This window comes from Athene cunicularia (assembly GCF_003259725.1).
Source record: "Athene cunicularia isolate RWA chromosome 2 unlocalized genomic scaffold, athCun1 chr2_part2, whole genome shotgun sequence".
NCBI classification, from domain to species: domain Eukaryota; kingdom Metazoa; phylum Chordata; class Aves; order Strigiformes; family Strigidae; genus Athene; species Athene cunicularia.
The window spans coordinates 6884913-6901740 of NW_020799096.1; the positions used below are offsets into that span (position 1 = coordinate 6884913).

At 34.7% G+C, this 16828-nt stretch overlaps 1 protein-coding gene across 1 annotated transcript in view; it reads right to left on the reverse strand.

Moving 5' to 3' along the window:
• BBS9 (Bardet-Biedl syndrome 9) overlaps window positions 1-16828 on the reverse strand; it is a 284514-nt gene that overhangs the window by 217317 nt on the left and 50369 nt on the right. Inside the window, exon 9 of the mRNA XM_026843854.1 lies at window positions 2578-2759. Coding sequence (XP_026699655.1) covers window positions 2578-2759 — 182 coding nt within the window. The remainder of the gene's footprint in view (window positions 1-2577; window positions 2760-16828) is intronic.

Consider the following 16828-nt stretch of genomic DNA (forward strand, 5'->3'; position numbering starts at 1 on the left):
TTAATACTAAAAGTACTGGAAAAAGAAAAACCCAAACCGGAAATGTATAGTTCCTAAAGTAACAAACGGTAAAGACTCAATGTAAAGGGGAAACTAACATAAAAATTGAGAGCATGAGCACATTCATAAAGTGGCAAGAATTTATTACACAAAGGGTCCTGAAAATGACACAGAACTGGTGGGCAGCACATTATCTCTTTCTCATAAGAGGCTCAAGGGAAAAGATTTTGACGAAGACAGAAAATAAGTTTTCATTTTCTTTTGCTCAGAGAAAAATACCTCCCTTTACTACAAGGGAAAAAAAACGAAACCAAAACATGTTCCTCCAGTACCACCTACCAGAGAAGCCTAGCCCTGTTTCATACTGCCACAATTGCACACAACTGGTTTTGCCAATTACACACAGCTCAGCACAATCCATTCCACTTGTACAAATAAGAAAATATCTTCCTTTTCTAATCCTTCTTAACTATCTCTCTTCAGGTTGCTTCTTCAAGCAAACTATGATGCAACTTCTGTCATACAGTCATTTTTCTATTAGAAATCAAACAGAGATCACAACCAGTTTACATATAAGTATCACCTTTTTTTACTATTAAACTGAGCCAAAACACCTATGTTTAATCACTTATGTCATCCAGATTGATGCAAGTAATATTAGATTTAAGTTAGTATAACAGTTAAGATTTTAAAATATTTCATCAGTTTATAATGCAAATCCTTATTCTTCAAAATGTATAAAACAGCTTAAGTTCAACAGTTTAATGATCAGCACTGGACAGAAATATAAGACATTTATGGAAATAACTACTCAAGTTTTTTTTAATATGATGACCTAATTCTAAATACTTTCCATGTTTGGAAGTCAAAAAGTAACAAAGAAAAATTATTTCCGTATAAGGGTAGATATTTTCAAAACAACACAAGCTCTTACTGTACAAAGGTGAATCCAAAAGACAGAAAAGTCTATAGCTCATTTTAAAGATCATGCTTAGGAGTAACTTAATGCTGACCACTGTTCAAAAGTGTTTTGCATTCAACAGATACGATTAGCAGTTATTTTAAGACTTAGCTAAAGTTCTAAGAAAAAAGCCAAAATGAATCAAAGCCAAACGTTCATAACTGAAAGGCATTCTTCATAAGTAAAAGTTTTTCTCACAAATTTTACATCCAGTTACAAGCCAAACACAACATAATTAGAGCATCTCTCCAAAACAACAACAACAACAACAAAAATTATACATATAAACTCTTCTGAAAACACCACTGTAACACCTTAAACCAGATTAGAAAGATTGAGGAAGAAAATTGAGAAGAGAGAATGGGGAAAAGATCCACAGTATTCACAGTAAACTTATCAATCACACCATGACAGTTCCTTTATAAAGGACAGCTACGTTTCCTTTCTCTCTCTCTCTCTAGATCTTCCACACAATATCTTAAAATATACAACAGAAGTTGATTCACTGCAAATGAATTTATTCCTTCCATCATGCTTTTCTTTCCTTTGGTTATGATAGCCAGACAAATTGGTCAAATACTTATAAAAAAGGGCTGTGATAAAAATGAATGGAATTTACCCATATCTGTATGCATAAATAACCAATTACTGGATTTGTAAAATTAAAACACGGCTATTAGTCTATCACAATAATGGACAAAGTTATACACAATTACAAAAAATGTGAAAATGTAGAATCAAGCTCATTATTGCAGATAATTTCTTATTTTCTAGGGATTTCAACTGCAAGATTTTTCACTCTCTTTTTACACAGAAAGCCATGACTATTTCTTTAATGCATGTTAAGAATGTGCTAACTATCATCAGGAAAAGATTTTAATTGGTTCTTTCTATTTTTCTAAGATTTTTCCATAGTTTCCTGTAAAATCACATGTTTCCAATTCCCTGTGCAAATCAGATACACTGTTTAAAAGCTCAGTTATGAAAACAAAAACTTTGAAGGATCTCTGTAGAAACTATGTGCCCTTAATTGAACAAAATCAATGCAAGTTATTAAAAATATGAATTCTAAAATTTATCATGATCAGTTATTTGGTTTTTGATATCTCTCACTATGTTCTTCAAACACAACCACTTCTGAAAGAAGTTAAAGCAAAAGAAAAGTTACTTTAACAAAAGTTATTTGTTAATTGTGTAACTTAAGAAGCCATTTATAATAATAATACAGAATTTGGCAATACTTTTGCTCTCTCTGAAGGCTAAGTACATCAGATCGTTGCTGTGAAATTCCGTAACTTTTCTTGCCTTTGGGTAGAACATGCACTTTTAGTTTTTTCTCTGAATCCTTGCACTAGTGAGAATTATCTCCAGCCTGATATAACTATCTTTAAAATTCCAACAAAAACACAAAGAAAAAAACTCTATTCAAGGGCCTTATAGTCTAGGATTTTGTTTCTACCTTTATCTATTGTATATATCTTATGCCCATTAAGTATTACATTTCTTACAGAAGTGTATGATTAAAGTAAAAAAATAAAAACAGAAACATTTTAAGTGCTAAAAGAAAAGTCAAGTGGTCAAAAGTATGTACGACTACAGAAAAGGGAGAAGTATACCTTGTGTTTTTGTGGCCTCCTTGATGATTTTTTGAAGCTCTTTCATTTCAGCATCGAATTCTTCATAGTTTATTTCCCTAGAATCAACCTGAGGAGCCTGGAAGAGCGAAGGATCAGTTCCAAGGTAGGAACACTGAAGATGCCCGATGTCACTCAGAGTGACTATAACACCCTTCAAGCCTCTGCATAAAAAAAAAAAAAAAAAAAAAGCAAATTGGGAAGAGTCCCAGAAGTAATACCATTGAATCTATGCTGCATCTACAAACTGTTCCATGTACAAACATAATAGAACTTCCTGGTTTTAATGAGATTCTTCGACAAAAAACCAACATTTATTCTTCAATTCAGATTCATTTATTAATATTGCTCCCTCTTATTAGAATCACACCTAAGAACCAGTCTGTGCTAGATAGATGACTAAAACGTTTCCCAAGTATCTCAGAATCTGTATAATCAAGACAGATAAAGGAAAGGATCAAAACAAGCCAAGTAGACAGTACATTTGTAACCTTCTTTATTCATTAATTGTTACTTAAGTTTTCTGAAGTATGGATATTTAGGTTGGTATGCAGGAAGAGGAATTAGCTAAATGGAACACCAAGTAAGGGAAGGGAAAGGATGCATTAGAAGAAATCACTAACAGATGGTACATGTTCACAGTGAAGACAGCAGTAGAACTTTGATGGTATCAGTAGCTCCCCTAACCCATTCTTTGGCTGCTATTGCAGCTACTGTGCTGGCTTCAGACCCTGGCTGGCTCTTCCCTGCAGTATATTCTAAAAGGAAGCCACATGTATCCAGAACATTCCCCTTATGCTGCTCTGGATCAATACAAATGAGTGTTTTATTGGCTTCACTACAGTCTCTCTTCTCTTGAGGGAACAGTACCTCATTGAACTTACTCCTACAGAAGTCTCACTCACTTTATTTATCTGATCATGTACCATGCAAATGCATGATTTAGGAAAGTATTTAACAAATTATGAGACAACAGTGAGGACTGCCAACATTTTGCTTAGCTTGAAGGTTATTCCTAAATAGAAGAGGAACTGAACAGTAAAGACTAGCATACATATTAACAGCATAAGTTAGGAGAAGGCTAAGTTTATTTTTTAAAATGCTTACTCTTAATTAAATTAAATACTTGTATTTATTTTCATAATCATGAGGCGACACATTCATGCCAATAATTTACGTATTCCATACTTAGTATATCATAGCAGACATGCATTTGCAAATAAGCAAAGTCATATAAGCAGACAGACCAAATTTAATTCATAGATATAAAACAATTTTGATAAGGAAGTCTAATGCACTATCCCACTAATTAAACCCATGTAAAACATTTAATTTATGTAAGTGTTCAAGCTATAATTTATAAAGAATTAACAAAAAATCTTTTAACTTACATACACTGACACCCTTCAAGAACCTCTTCTAGTACAATCCTCATTAAAAATTAGGTAGCTGTATAAAAAAACAGAATTCTCTCTGATTTTCCATGTTGCCTTGTAGCATGGCTCCAGTACAGATAGGAAAATTCATTCCAAAATTTTCCAGTGTAATAGCAATTATGAAGGCCAACAGGTGACACAGATTAATCCTGATAACTGATGGTGAGAGTCCAAAATGCCTTTTTACAGAACATTAAGGCCACAAACCCAGTGATGGTTTCACAATTTCAATTAAATATTCTGAAAAAAAACTATGTTGGATCACAGAACTCTGTACAGTTGTGTTATAACTGCATACAGAAATGAAGACCCCACTAGGCATTGTGCAAACAAGTAGCTGCTGCAGATAAGTTTAAGCTTTCTCTTTCTACAGAGAGTAATCTTTACTCAGCGAATGAAATAAACCTTCTGGTTGAACTATTAATGTATGGAAACTGGTTGGGTGGGGTTTTTTTTTTTTTGGACAACAGGTATCCCCTGTTAGTCCTTTGCTGCAGGTGGAACACACAAGTCTGAACTGCCTTCTGGAACAGAACACACATAATAGGGCTCAAAACACACTGTTCTCCTTACCTATTATATAAACTCACCTTAAACAGAAACAGTCCCTCTTTTGGGACTACTGTTCCTATTACCACAGAAAAGCTTCCAGCTACCACTGCGATTTTTAACATATATTAACATTCACTACAAAAAGTAATTAAATTGTAATAGGAAGCTGTCTTTGAGCACCATAAGGCTGGAGATGCCAAGTCTCCCCCAACAAATAGTTTAAGAAAAGAAGGTAGAAGACTTAATACTGATTTTCAACTTACAGATGCAGTACGTGTGTTAGCAGCCATCCTGTGAATGAGATGGTCTATTTGTGACCTGTAAACTTGGGGTTTGCAACTGTTATTGCTGAAAAACTGTAAACTCTCAATCCAAAGTGAGAGGAAGTGGAACTAAGCATGAGTCCTTGTTTCTCTGGACGCTTGAGTATTTGTTGCCAACTGTAGCTAGTTTCCTTACTCAGGACTGGGTCTGTTGTTGGAATTACATGCATAAATGCTCATCCTAGATTTCTTATGTCCAGAAAGCTCTGTACACCACACATCTGTGCTACATTTACAACAGACAGACTATTGTGAATACCTGGACCAGGTATTGGTATGCAAATACCACCTAAAGTACAGGACTTTGCTTAATGCCTGACAAGTGTTTGCAAAGAACTGTGCCATACTGGCCATGGGTGCATCGAAGTCTTTAAAAAAGGGATATTGTTGAAGCAGATGCTACCATGCTACCAAATACACTGGCCCACACTTTGCTCTTTAGTTACAGCAAAGAATGAAGTTGCTAAAAAAAAAAAAAAAAAAAAAAAAAAAAAAGAGAAACTGCCTCATGAGCTTGTTCCACACTGGAGAAAGAAAACTGACATATGAAAACAAGGCAATTTCTAAAATTCTCCAGCAATGGATTTGGACCATCTTAAAATTACTTTCTGGAGGCTCTGAATCTGTTAAGCTAGGAAGGAAAGATCCATGAGGACATGTGAATGTAAACCCAAAGGGCATGAAGAAATATAGCTACACTGTAAGCAATATATCTTTGGTGATATACTACTGAAGTATAATACATTCAAAAGTGGTTTGTAAATATAGTCCTTCTCATGTACCTTTAAGCTGGCAGTCACCTGCAGGTAATCAGTCTATCAAACAAAATCAGCTCAAATCAGTGAGGTGATTTTCCTATATAAGTCTCCCTTAACTTCTGTGTTTATGTCAGCATTACAGAATGCACATTCAAAAATTCCATCTTAAAATAAACTCATTTCAACCAACTTTCCTGTTAGTCATGACATCCTTTAAGTCTGCACTAGCTCAGAGACAAAAGCATTGGTTTAAGAAAGCAGCACTACAAATGACACTTTTCCTCTGCTTCAGTTACTGTTCTGCTGGGTCCTAAAGAAGATTGTTCAACATGAAACAGATACACATAGAAAAAAGCCTTTTTCAGTACTTTCCTTGTTAAAGCCCTCCATGAATTTGTACATCAATAGAAACAATAAGAAAAATACAGGTAACCAGTTATAACGTATGATTTATAATACAATAATTTCTCTGCTGGAATGTTTGTCAGCCAGTCAAAATTGCTTTATTTTCTCAAGCTTTTATAACAGTGGTTAAAGACAGCAGGGGGAGGGGAAGCATATTTAACAGTTTTATAGTAGTTTCCCCACAGCTACTGCACTCATACAATATCCCTGCAAATACCATTACTTCATTTGGCACATTTTGCACACAATCTGGAATTTCAATTACTTGTTAAATTTCTTTTATTGTAAACTATTTTTTTTACTATATATCACACAATAGTCAAAGTAATAGCAAATCTAAGGGGACACTTTAACAGTGAGGAACTCAAAGTATGAAACAAATTATTCTGGTATCTAAAATAACTTTACAGTACAAAGCAACTCCTACACACATATGGTAATAATTTGAAAAACTATCTTTTATTGGATTCTGGGTAATAATAACAGCATATGCTTTTTGTAGGTCTTCTCTTACTAAACAAATTGCTCATAACATCATTTTTGAAGAAATTAAAATGCTTTGCATGTTTCCAGTTATATAATACCAAATTGATCACTCAAACAATTGACTTAGAAATTGAATCTGTAATTCTGAATTCTACTTGAATGACACAAGCTAAGCCTTGGATAACTTCTAGGACAAGGTCTGGTTATTGACAGCATTTACAGCTTTGAATATTTGTATTTATAATAGCACATAAAAATTCTATCTCAATTTCAGAAGTAGTCTTAATTGATATTACTCATACCAATCATTTCAGAAAACATGATGCTCTGCAATACTTTCAGTCCCTTACTGATAATGTATTATTTATAAACTAAAAAATTAGCAAACTAATTTCTGAATTGTGCTTAACTATTTTAAATCCAATTCTCTCCTCATTTGACCATTCTCTGAAGTAATTATATGCAAAAGCATAACTACAATAGCACTTTTTAGTGCTTTTGAAAATGGAAATTGCAAGTTTCACTACCATTTAATGTCATTATAGCTGTAACTGTGTGAAGTATTTTATAAAATGCTGAAGCAAGATCATGCTAGGAGTAATAAACTCTAAGAATTTCTAACATGAACTAATGGGAGTAAAAGTCAAAAGCCCATCTTACTGTTATTAAACACACACTCCAAAATCAGACCTACAGTTGAGCATTTAAAGCATACCTCGTGCAACTCAGTGCCAGCTACCACCAGTTTTCATATAGTTTAGGGTATCTGTGGAGCACCCTCAGGGTCTTCTGAAAACCCCTTCCTCATTATAAAAAACCTTGTTCAACTTTACATCAAAAGTAATACATTTGTGTGATAGTTTAGGATTGCTGATTTTAACAGAATACCTGACACAAATCTAGTTTAAAAAAATTATGAGATACATGTAAGAGGAATAGGGAAATGAAACATGATTTTGTCTTGATAAACAGTGCAAAAACAGTTTAAAAAAAAAGAGAAGTTATGACTAGAACAACAGGTCAATACCTATCCCCTCTTATAAGCACTGAAATCTACTGAGAGTCAGAACTGAATAAAACCTGAATTTGCCAGTGTTACCATTTTGAATGCCTGAGGGATTCTCCAGCTTCCAGGTCTTATACAGTACTTTCACTCTCTACTTGTGTGAGTGCAGACATTTTCACTAGAACCTTTACACGGTGACACCACACAGCAAAACAGCAAACTAGTGCCTTACTGTATGACAAATTCAGACAAGTCTTCAGCTCGGGTGGTTTGTTCTTTTAAAAAGACTCTTTGCCTAAAAGGCCAAACACAATCCAGCGACCAAATAAAAAGGAGCATCTTCCACCAAACAACAAAACTTAACAAGTGATGGAAATTAACTGGTTTTTACTTTTAATGCCAAGTTAAAAACAACCACTACTCACAAAAGTTTGGGTCAGGGGTCTTTTCTGCCAGACCTCTACTGCCACCTGCGGGGCAGCACAACAAGGCTTGTGAGGGTAAGCCAAGCAGCACAACTGTCGCACAAGAGAGCCCTAAAAGCTACCATATGATATTAAATGAAGTAGGAGTTTTTTAACAGGTTAGTGTAACAGCTTGACAGTTTAAATGTAAGTGAACCTTAACAGGTTAAGATTTAACAACGCATGCAGAGGGACGGACATCCATGCACGACATCACCTTCAGGCAGGGAACACACATACCGGGTATAGGCAGGCTAGACATGCACTTTAAGCTCATGCTACAAATGACACATAAAATTAATTTTTATCTGAAAAACCTGATTAACCAAAACCTGATTAACCAACTCAGGTTTTTGTTGTTTTAAATATAAAATCAAAACTATTTAAAAAGCAGTGAAGATTTTATTAAAAATTAAAGTAGCCAGCTATACAAAATGAAGATTGAAATTAAAATTAGTACATGTCACAAAGCAGAATAAAACCAGAATATTCAGAGTGATGACACAGGCCTCCAGAAATGTATGATCTCGCTTTAGACGAAAAAATGTAAACAGCTCTGAAGTATAATACAAGAAAAAGTTCTTAACTTCCACACTGCATTTCTTATCATAATTCCATATCTAAGACACTTAGTGGCATTATCTGAATTGAAAATGAATGTGAGTACTGAAAGAAAACCTGATTACTTTAAAAAGGAGTGAATCATCTAAATCAGAGCTCCAGATAATAACAAACAAGAGAAATTGCATTGTGATTTCATTTATGACAGTACCAGTGTTAGCAGTAAGAAATTAAGACCAACTGTGACACACCTAAAACATCTCCATGCTTCATTCCCTCTTCGAACTACAACAAGTAGTCCATATTTCTTCATTTGCACCTTCTTCACCTGATGTCTAAAAACTGTTTCAAGGCCAGACTCTCTCACTGGCAGACAGGTATATAGCAGCTTCCAAAGGCTTAATGCTACACCAAAAGGTAGCAGCTACAGCACTGTGAATATAGAATCTGGAGGGCCTTCAAAAGTTTATCCTTCATCTAAACCTTCTCCCACTTCAAGACAGTGGTTAGAATCCATCTCAGTCCAGGCAAACTGGAGAGGCCCCTACAATCTCTGCTTCCAACAAAAAAGAGATGCAAGGTGTTATACTGATAAAAATCTACACCCCAGCAAGTTTATGGTTTTAGATAAAGTTTATTCTTACCTGTTGGTTTCATACAAGCTAATATTAGACAGTAGATGAGAAAAATTAGACTACCCACAGACTACAAAGAGGCTAATGAGAATAACCATGATGTGTCTTTACCACAGATTTATTCTGAAAGGACTGAATAATTATGTAACTTTAAAAACACTCATTAATATCTATCTCTTTCTCCTTATGGTTTGACAGTGATGTGCTTGCAAGCTTCAAAATTCACCAGCACTCTAGGCAGGAAAAAGTGCACATGCTATTGCTTTTAACAATTCTCTTCCCTTCTCCCCTGTCTGGTAAAGAGCAAAGCTGCTTTTTAAAAGCATCTCTTGCACTCTGCACTGCTAGCTGGCTCTTGTCTCCACAGCTTAACATATATATCCCACCTGCTGGTCCTCATACAAAAAAAATGTCTTTCATGTTAAGACCTTCAAAATCAACAACCTGAAGACAGTTCATAATAACTGTCTTTCAAACAAGATGTCCAGCACTTCCAGGGCCAAAGTGTCACAATACATCCATAAACTCCACCCTACTGCTCAACATCCAATTCCAAGACTGAGTTCAGGACCTGATACTGTTACATTCTACTGTGTCACAACTTGAAAAAGCACAAAGAAATTGAAGGTTAGCCAAAAAATCCCATGTTATTTGCTCAAAAACAAGTATTGTATTTTAAATACTACAGGAGGAGTGAGTTACCTTCTTGTTCTTGAGCAGTTAGAATTTCCACTTTTAAGGCTTTCTCTAGAACCATGAGGGTAGGAATATTTTAAGTGTTATCCTAATATAAGTTGAAACTCTTACAAAAGCATATGACGATAAAAAGTAGGCTTTTTGAAAAAGCAAATAAGTGACATTCAATAAAATTAGGAGAACTGGCAATATGGGCATGTACTTAATATCGTACATTAAATACCATTCAAAACTAACTTGCTAGAAAGCTCAGTTATGAATCACAGTATATGCTGGCCATAGTATTTGGCACATCTATGTCCTCTGCAGGTTCAGAATGCTACTAAGGTAAAAGCAATACAATCATATTTTGTGGATAAGCTACACACATTAAAATCATGTATTCAAAAGACCTTTAAAAAGGGTAATACTTTGTACTGCCATCTCTTAACAATCCAGTGGCAATTTAGTGATAAAAACAACTGCAATCATTTTCTTAAGAACATTTCTTTAAAATGCAGTTATGTTTAAGTAGATATATTCTAGAATTCTCTGCATTAACTTCTGAGATAAAAATGTATATATATATATATACATGCACATAACTGAACAGTTCATACTTTGTGTCATAACTGGCATTGCTTCTATTACAGTACTACTGTACAGAAAAAGGAAAAATCTTTCAACAAACTATAAAGTTTGATTCCTGCAGTTTTCTTTCCATAAAACTATGTAACAAGTGCTAAGTTTTCCTGGTTTTATATGTAAGTTTTGCCATTTTTATATGGTGATTCTTTAACAGTTGTGGTAGCTGTGGTGATGTCAGTTATAATAAGGAATAACAGATGGGCTGGAATGAAGAACAAAGTCTTTTCAAGCATCTGGATAGCTAAAAAATTCAATGAGAGGCGTTTACTTTGTCTCCACCCACTATTACCCTATATGTGATTGCACTTTTACACCTTATATACTTAATTCAAATACAGTATTTTAAAATTTTTTTTCCAGTTAAATTCAGTTCCTGTTGCCTTTCTACTGTTTGGAGAGCACAGCTACACAAAGTACGTTCATCTAACCACCCAATGTACTATGATTCTGTGCCAGAGAACAAGTTTTACATTCAAGTTCATATCTGGACGAGGCCAATATTTTCTCACTTGCAAACTGATTGCAGATTTTAATTTTCTTTAAAAAAAATACTGGAAGCTAAAACTTCATGAAGCACATTTTCAACCAATGGCTATACACCAAAATTCTGAACTCTAATCTTTTGATTCACATACCTCATTTAAATTAAACTGATCGGTCTGTTGAGCTGCATATGAGTTCAAACCTGGGAATTAATCCTGTGTCAAAACAAAGAATTTAAACACTACCTTATGTGGTCTTCCTTATGAAGACAGGTTGCTGAGTCAGAGACTTTATATGCAAATTTATTCAGATAAAGTGTCATGAAGTTACAAGCATGTTAACTACATCAGGCTCAAGCTATCAGTCATATACAGAAGACAAGTCCTGGTTCTAAGAAGCCAGTGAACAACAGTCCTTAGGAACTTTACTGCATTGGAGAAATAAGTATACAAACCACACATTTCTTACTAGTCATTCTAATATTATGAAATACTAACAAAACAGAAAATCCAAAGGAGTATTTTATTAAACATTTTTCTAGAAGGCAAAAAAGTAATTCTCTCCATGGATGTACACTCCAATAACTATAAAAAACTTAATTGTTTGGTGCTGGGGTAAAGATGGAATTGTTTTAAAGTGCAATAAACACAATAAATAGCTCTTTCAGTACTGTGTTCCCCTTCAAAATGCAAATGGAATAGTAATCCTGAAGTGCAGCAGCACATATCACTTTGGCTTTTAAAGTGCACTGGAGGTGGCGTAGGGACAATTTCTATTGGTCAGAGTCACCAGAGCAATGCAGCCTTGCAGTCAAGCGGCAGACTAACAAGGAGAGACTGGACAGAAGCAGAGTACTGGAATATACAGTAAACTACTGAGCCATAAAAATCACCCAACCCTTCCTCAAATATTCTTTTGAATCTAGGGTTAAAGCATCAGGATTTTTTCTGTAGACATTCATTGTTGCTCATATGGTCCTCAAATAGCCAAGACCAATAATAATGCAAGGTGGCACATCAGACTACCAAGCCAAAACTCCTTCCCACTTTGATCTCTAAGTATCCTTAAGTGGTCATCTCTGGTTATAAAGAATGAATGCCACATGCCTGTAGTAGTATATGGCAAACCAGAAAAGTCAAAATCAGGTAGCAAGAAATCACTACCTTCAAGCAAAACAGGCTGGAAATTACTAGGTAACTAAATAACACTGTACATGTCTTTTTACACTACTCATCTGTTATGCATGTTACACATGCTTTTATCACAAAAGATGGAAGAAAACGGAAAGAGGCGGCTAGGAGTAAAACGCTAACTCGTCACATAGTGAGAGACTATTGCTTCAGTAAATTAGAAGTCACTGTTCCAAAAATAACTTGTAGGTATTTGAAAATACTGTAAAATACTCTCCTGTAATGCACCTGTGTAACTGTAACACAACTGGTATTTTCCAAGAGACAGGAAAGTGCAGTAGCTATGGCTATCAGCACCATGAGACAATACAAATATTCAAACAATAATTAATATGATTACACAGAAAATTAATTTTCAGTACCTTCATTATTTAAACAGTCTCTGCTTCTTTATTATTTCTGCAAAGGGAAAGAAGGACTCATACAAGAACATTAGAAATTTTAGACCTACTGAATTACTTGGTTTTACAAGTACTAAGAAAATTGGACACTACTGTAGCATCTTAAGTCAGCAACTCTGAAGTGATTCAGTAAGCGGCAGTATTACCTGCATCTCAGCCTACACAATACAACTTTGAATTTATTACTTTGTCTCTAATTCAGTAGAATACATTACAAAATATGGAACAGCAGAAGTCAAAACACAAACACTGATGGCCTATGGGTAGCTGCTGGCTTTAAGAGATGGCTGATAAATACATTACTATGTGATAGAGTCTTAATGGGCTGGTGGTTCACAACACTGACATTAGGAGTTCAGACATGATCCCTATAGTCAAGCCTGCAGTGATCATACATTGGAGAAGCAATAAGAAAAAAATTACATAAGTAAATTTCAAATACCACAGTCAGTTGTAGTGCTAGCAATTTGCAGGGAAAAAAGCACTTTTTGATTGCAAACTGAGCAAAACAGAATCAGTGGTGAAGACTTGGAACCCTGTGATATTTTTATGGGATCATTCCTCATTATAAACCTAGGCAGAATTGAAGTTCATAAAGACCTGGTGTGGATAAAACTAACTGAGTAGCCCTGCTTGCCATCTTGAACATATAAAATCTACTTTTATTTCCTGGCTTTTCAACAGCTACTTTTGTTTAAAAAGGAAATATTTTTTTTCCCCATCTCAAATAATGAAAATCTATTTACTAGCTGAACTCAAGCTAAAAAGTTGGGTTCTGGAAAACTAATATTTTAAGAAACTCAGAAGTTCTTATTCTTTAAAGGTGATAAATTACTTTTGCATAAAAAAACCCTTTCCAGACTGCTTTATATTTCCTCTTCAGAAAACATACTGTTCCATTACCAAGTAAAATGATATTTATCTGTCAAATAAATGAAAGTGAAAGCAAACATTCTAGTAACTTTCACCAACTTGTCCATACCTGTCAACCCCTTGTAATAAAATGAACTTTACATTTTACAAGGCATACACGTCATTTTGTGGGTTATTTGCTTCAAGAGCGTTTCTTCCATGAAGAACAGCCTTTCTGCTCACAGATATTAGTACATACAAATGCTCACAAAAGAAAGTTGGTTCCCATATTCTAATTCCCAGATGTAACTCCTAAAAGCAAGAGGTACCACAAACGCAAAGCATCCAATTACCTACAGACAAGCACTACAGGTGGCTCTAAAGTTTTCTCTTTTGGGTATTTCTAATCAAATTCCAATGTGGCTGAAGGTGGAAATATCCTTCATTTAAACATGAAGTTCACTGATGAGCTGGTGCCTAAAGTAGTAAGTGTCCCCAGTAGATAAAATAGAGGGAAGAAATACCATTCCTACAACACATCCCCTAAACCCTGAGAGAAGGCTGATTTACTGTTAGAACTGTTCCTGCTGATACAATTCCACAGGAAAGCCGTATTTTTTTGCCATATAGATACCATCAGACTTTATTTTTTGATGAACAGCCGAAAGCACAAAGAACCAAAGTTAGGGACATCATGAAATACTGACTTAAAAAAAAAAAAAAAAAAGGTATTTGAGGAAGTTTGTAGTCTATTCCAGTTTAAAAGAAAAAAAGTCAGACTACATTTTAGCATTCACAGGCTTATCAGATATAACTTAAAGGCTGCATGCAAGCAAGACCAAGTAGTAAAATTAATACCAGTGAACTTTAAAAATGTTCAGAAGAAACAAAGTCCCTGATTTAAAGGCTTCATACTTTCCTATTGCAAAAACAGGCCTGTAACTTGGACGTGATGAAAACAGAAATCCCCTTCCCGAGACTACATCCAAGCTTTAATGTTCTATCTATACGGTTTTAACTCAACCCACAGTGGCATTTCAGATGTTTGTGATGGAAACATCCCTGAGGCTAGCAACGCAAGCTATTTTGCTACAGACTGAATGCACCTTAACATAATATTCTAGTTTCAGGGCAGCCAGGTCAGAGTAATACTTAGTGCAATCAATCAGCCATTAAAACATGGTACTCTTAGGAACAGCTTTGCCAAGTGAGTTAGTGTCAAATAAATAGAAAAGTAGTTGTCTAAGTATTTTAATCTACTCCAAGGACCTTTTATGGTCAAGCATCTGGAGACAGGATAATTCAGGCACAGAAAAACAAATATGACTTGTGATAGGCCCTTAAAAAGTGACTTTCTGCTACTTTCTGAACAAGTTATTTCAGATGACTCAGACAAACATAACCCACCTTTTTGGTGAAGGAGTATTAAGTCACTGCCTTTACAGGCTCAAATCCCTGCCAACTTCATAAAAGAAGTTTAGCCTGTTTTGGCTAACAGGAACTCTGTGTAGGAACAATATTCCTATAGGTTTGCTTCCCACACAATTACCTGAAAGGGGAGGGGAGAAATCTAACACATCAAGAAGTATCAAAAAGTGACAAATTCATAGACGTGATAATCTATAAACATAAGAGATACTGCTCATGAAATTTCCTTTTTGCAAAGGAGGTACAAGAAAGGTCTTTAAAAAGACATCTCTGCTGAAACAGAAAAATGGAAGCTAAAGGGCAAGAAAAAAGGGAACAGACTTTGAAGTCAGTGCTAAGAAGATATTTATATAATCATGGTGGATACCAAGCAAATACTGATGCTCACAATTACAACTTTAACACTGAAAATTTGAGGCAAGTGGGAATTCTTGTAATTCCATTGTGTAACTTCCTAGATTTCAGCTGTTCTAATTGCAGCATATGGACAGTTCATCTTAATTTCAGAAGGGGGATTTTGTTGGTTCTTCTGGGTTTGTTTGGGGTTTTTTTAATCAATTCAGGAAGAACACCTAAACCATTTCCTTCAAGAGCTTCAGCTTCAGTTAGAATGCTTTTGCACAAGCATAAATTTAAGGATGACAACACAGGGAATGCAAAAATTTAACTGTCCAAGCAGGCTTATTAATGGAAAGATTAATATATGCAGAGATAAAGTCCTAAGCAGTTTAAATGAGTCCAAATTGCAAATGTAAGTGGTTATACCTCTGAAGCAATTCAGGCAGTGTTAAGCATGTAGGAGTGCTTTTGACATTAAAAAAAATGTCATAAACAGTAACTACTAACTTTACATTAATAGAACCAGAATATAAACTTCTAGCAAAACAAGAGACAAATTTCTATAACAATGATTAGAACGGAACTTTCAGTTCAGTGATCGTAAGTTATAGAGATCTATAGGTAAAATCCAGAATAAGATAAACTCTCAAATTTTTGCCTGTATTTCAAGTTTCTGATCACAATATTTTACAGGAAATTATCCATTTCCTGACAGAGAATATTCAGGTTTTCACAGAAGGCAAAAAAGGCTAGTTCAACAGCTTAAAAATATATCACTTTTAGAGCACAGAAACACCTCACCAAAAATGTTATAAGTAACCACTTAGCTTTGATTCTATTTTCCTTGCACGTTTCTGACAATGTGATGCAAGTAGAGCAGTTTATGCTGGAATTTAACCCCAAAAATTGTAGTGCATTATTATCACTGTGTACATACTGGTACTGAAGTAAGGAAATACTGCATTTCACATTATTGTAAGAGAAAAAAATTAATTAATAAAGAATATGGGGGGGACACATTAGAAGCACAAGTTACTTAAGTGGAATTCTCCAAAGCACTTGAACAGTTGATCTTAGAAGTAGACTATCCAGATTATAGGATAAAGTATATGACTGCCTTTATGAGGCAATCACTGCCCCTGCCCCAAGGGATTTAAATAAAATAGCTTCTAATAATGCTTTTCTTATCCAGCAAGCCTAAGTAATACATTAGAAGTAATAGACATTATGCCAACAAGAAAATACAGATGAACATACATGATCTGTAGAGACAACAGCTTTCAGAATGCTCCATTTATTTTGTATGTATTATTGCAATAAAAGTGGAAAGGATGTGAAAGTAATTAATTGACATACGTCATATTTAAAGCACTTCAATCTCTCAGCAGTCTAGGATTAACAAGTCTATGTTTATTAAAGTACTTAATGTTATTTATGTTACAGTAGTGCCCAGAGGCCCCAACCGAGACTGAGGCCTCTCTTGAGTGGAGTATTAGAAAATCATTATCACATTGACTTGCAAAGAATTTCCTTTCAAATTATTTAAAAAAAAAAAAAAAACCATGATTTATTTAAGCCAAATTACTACCTC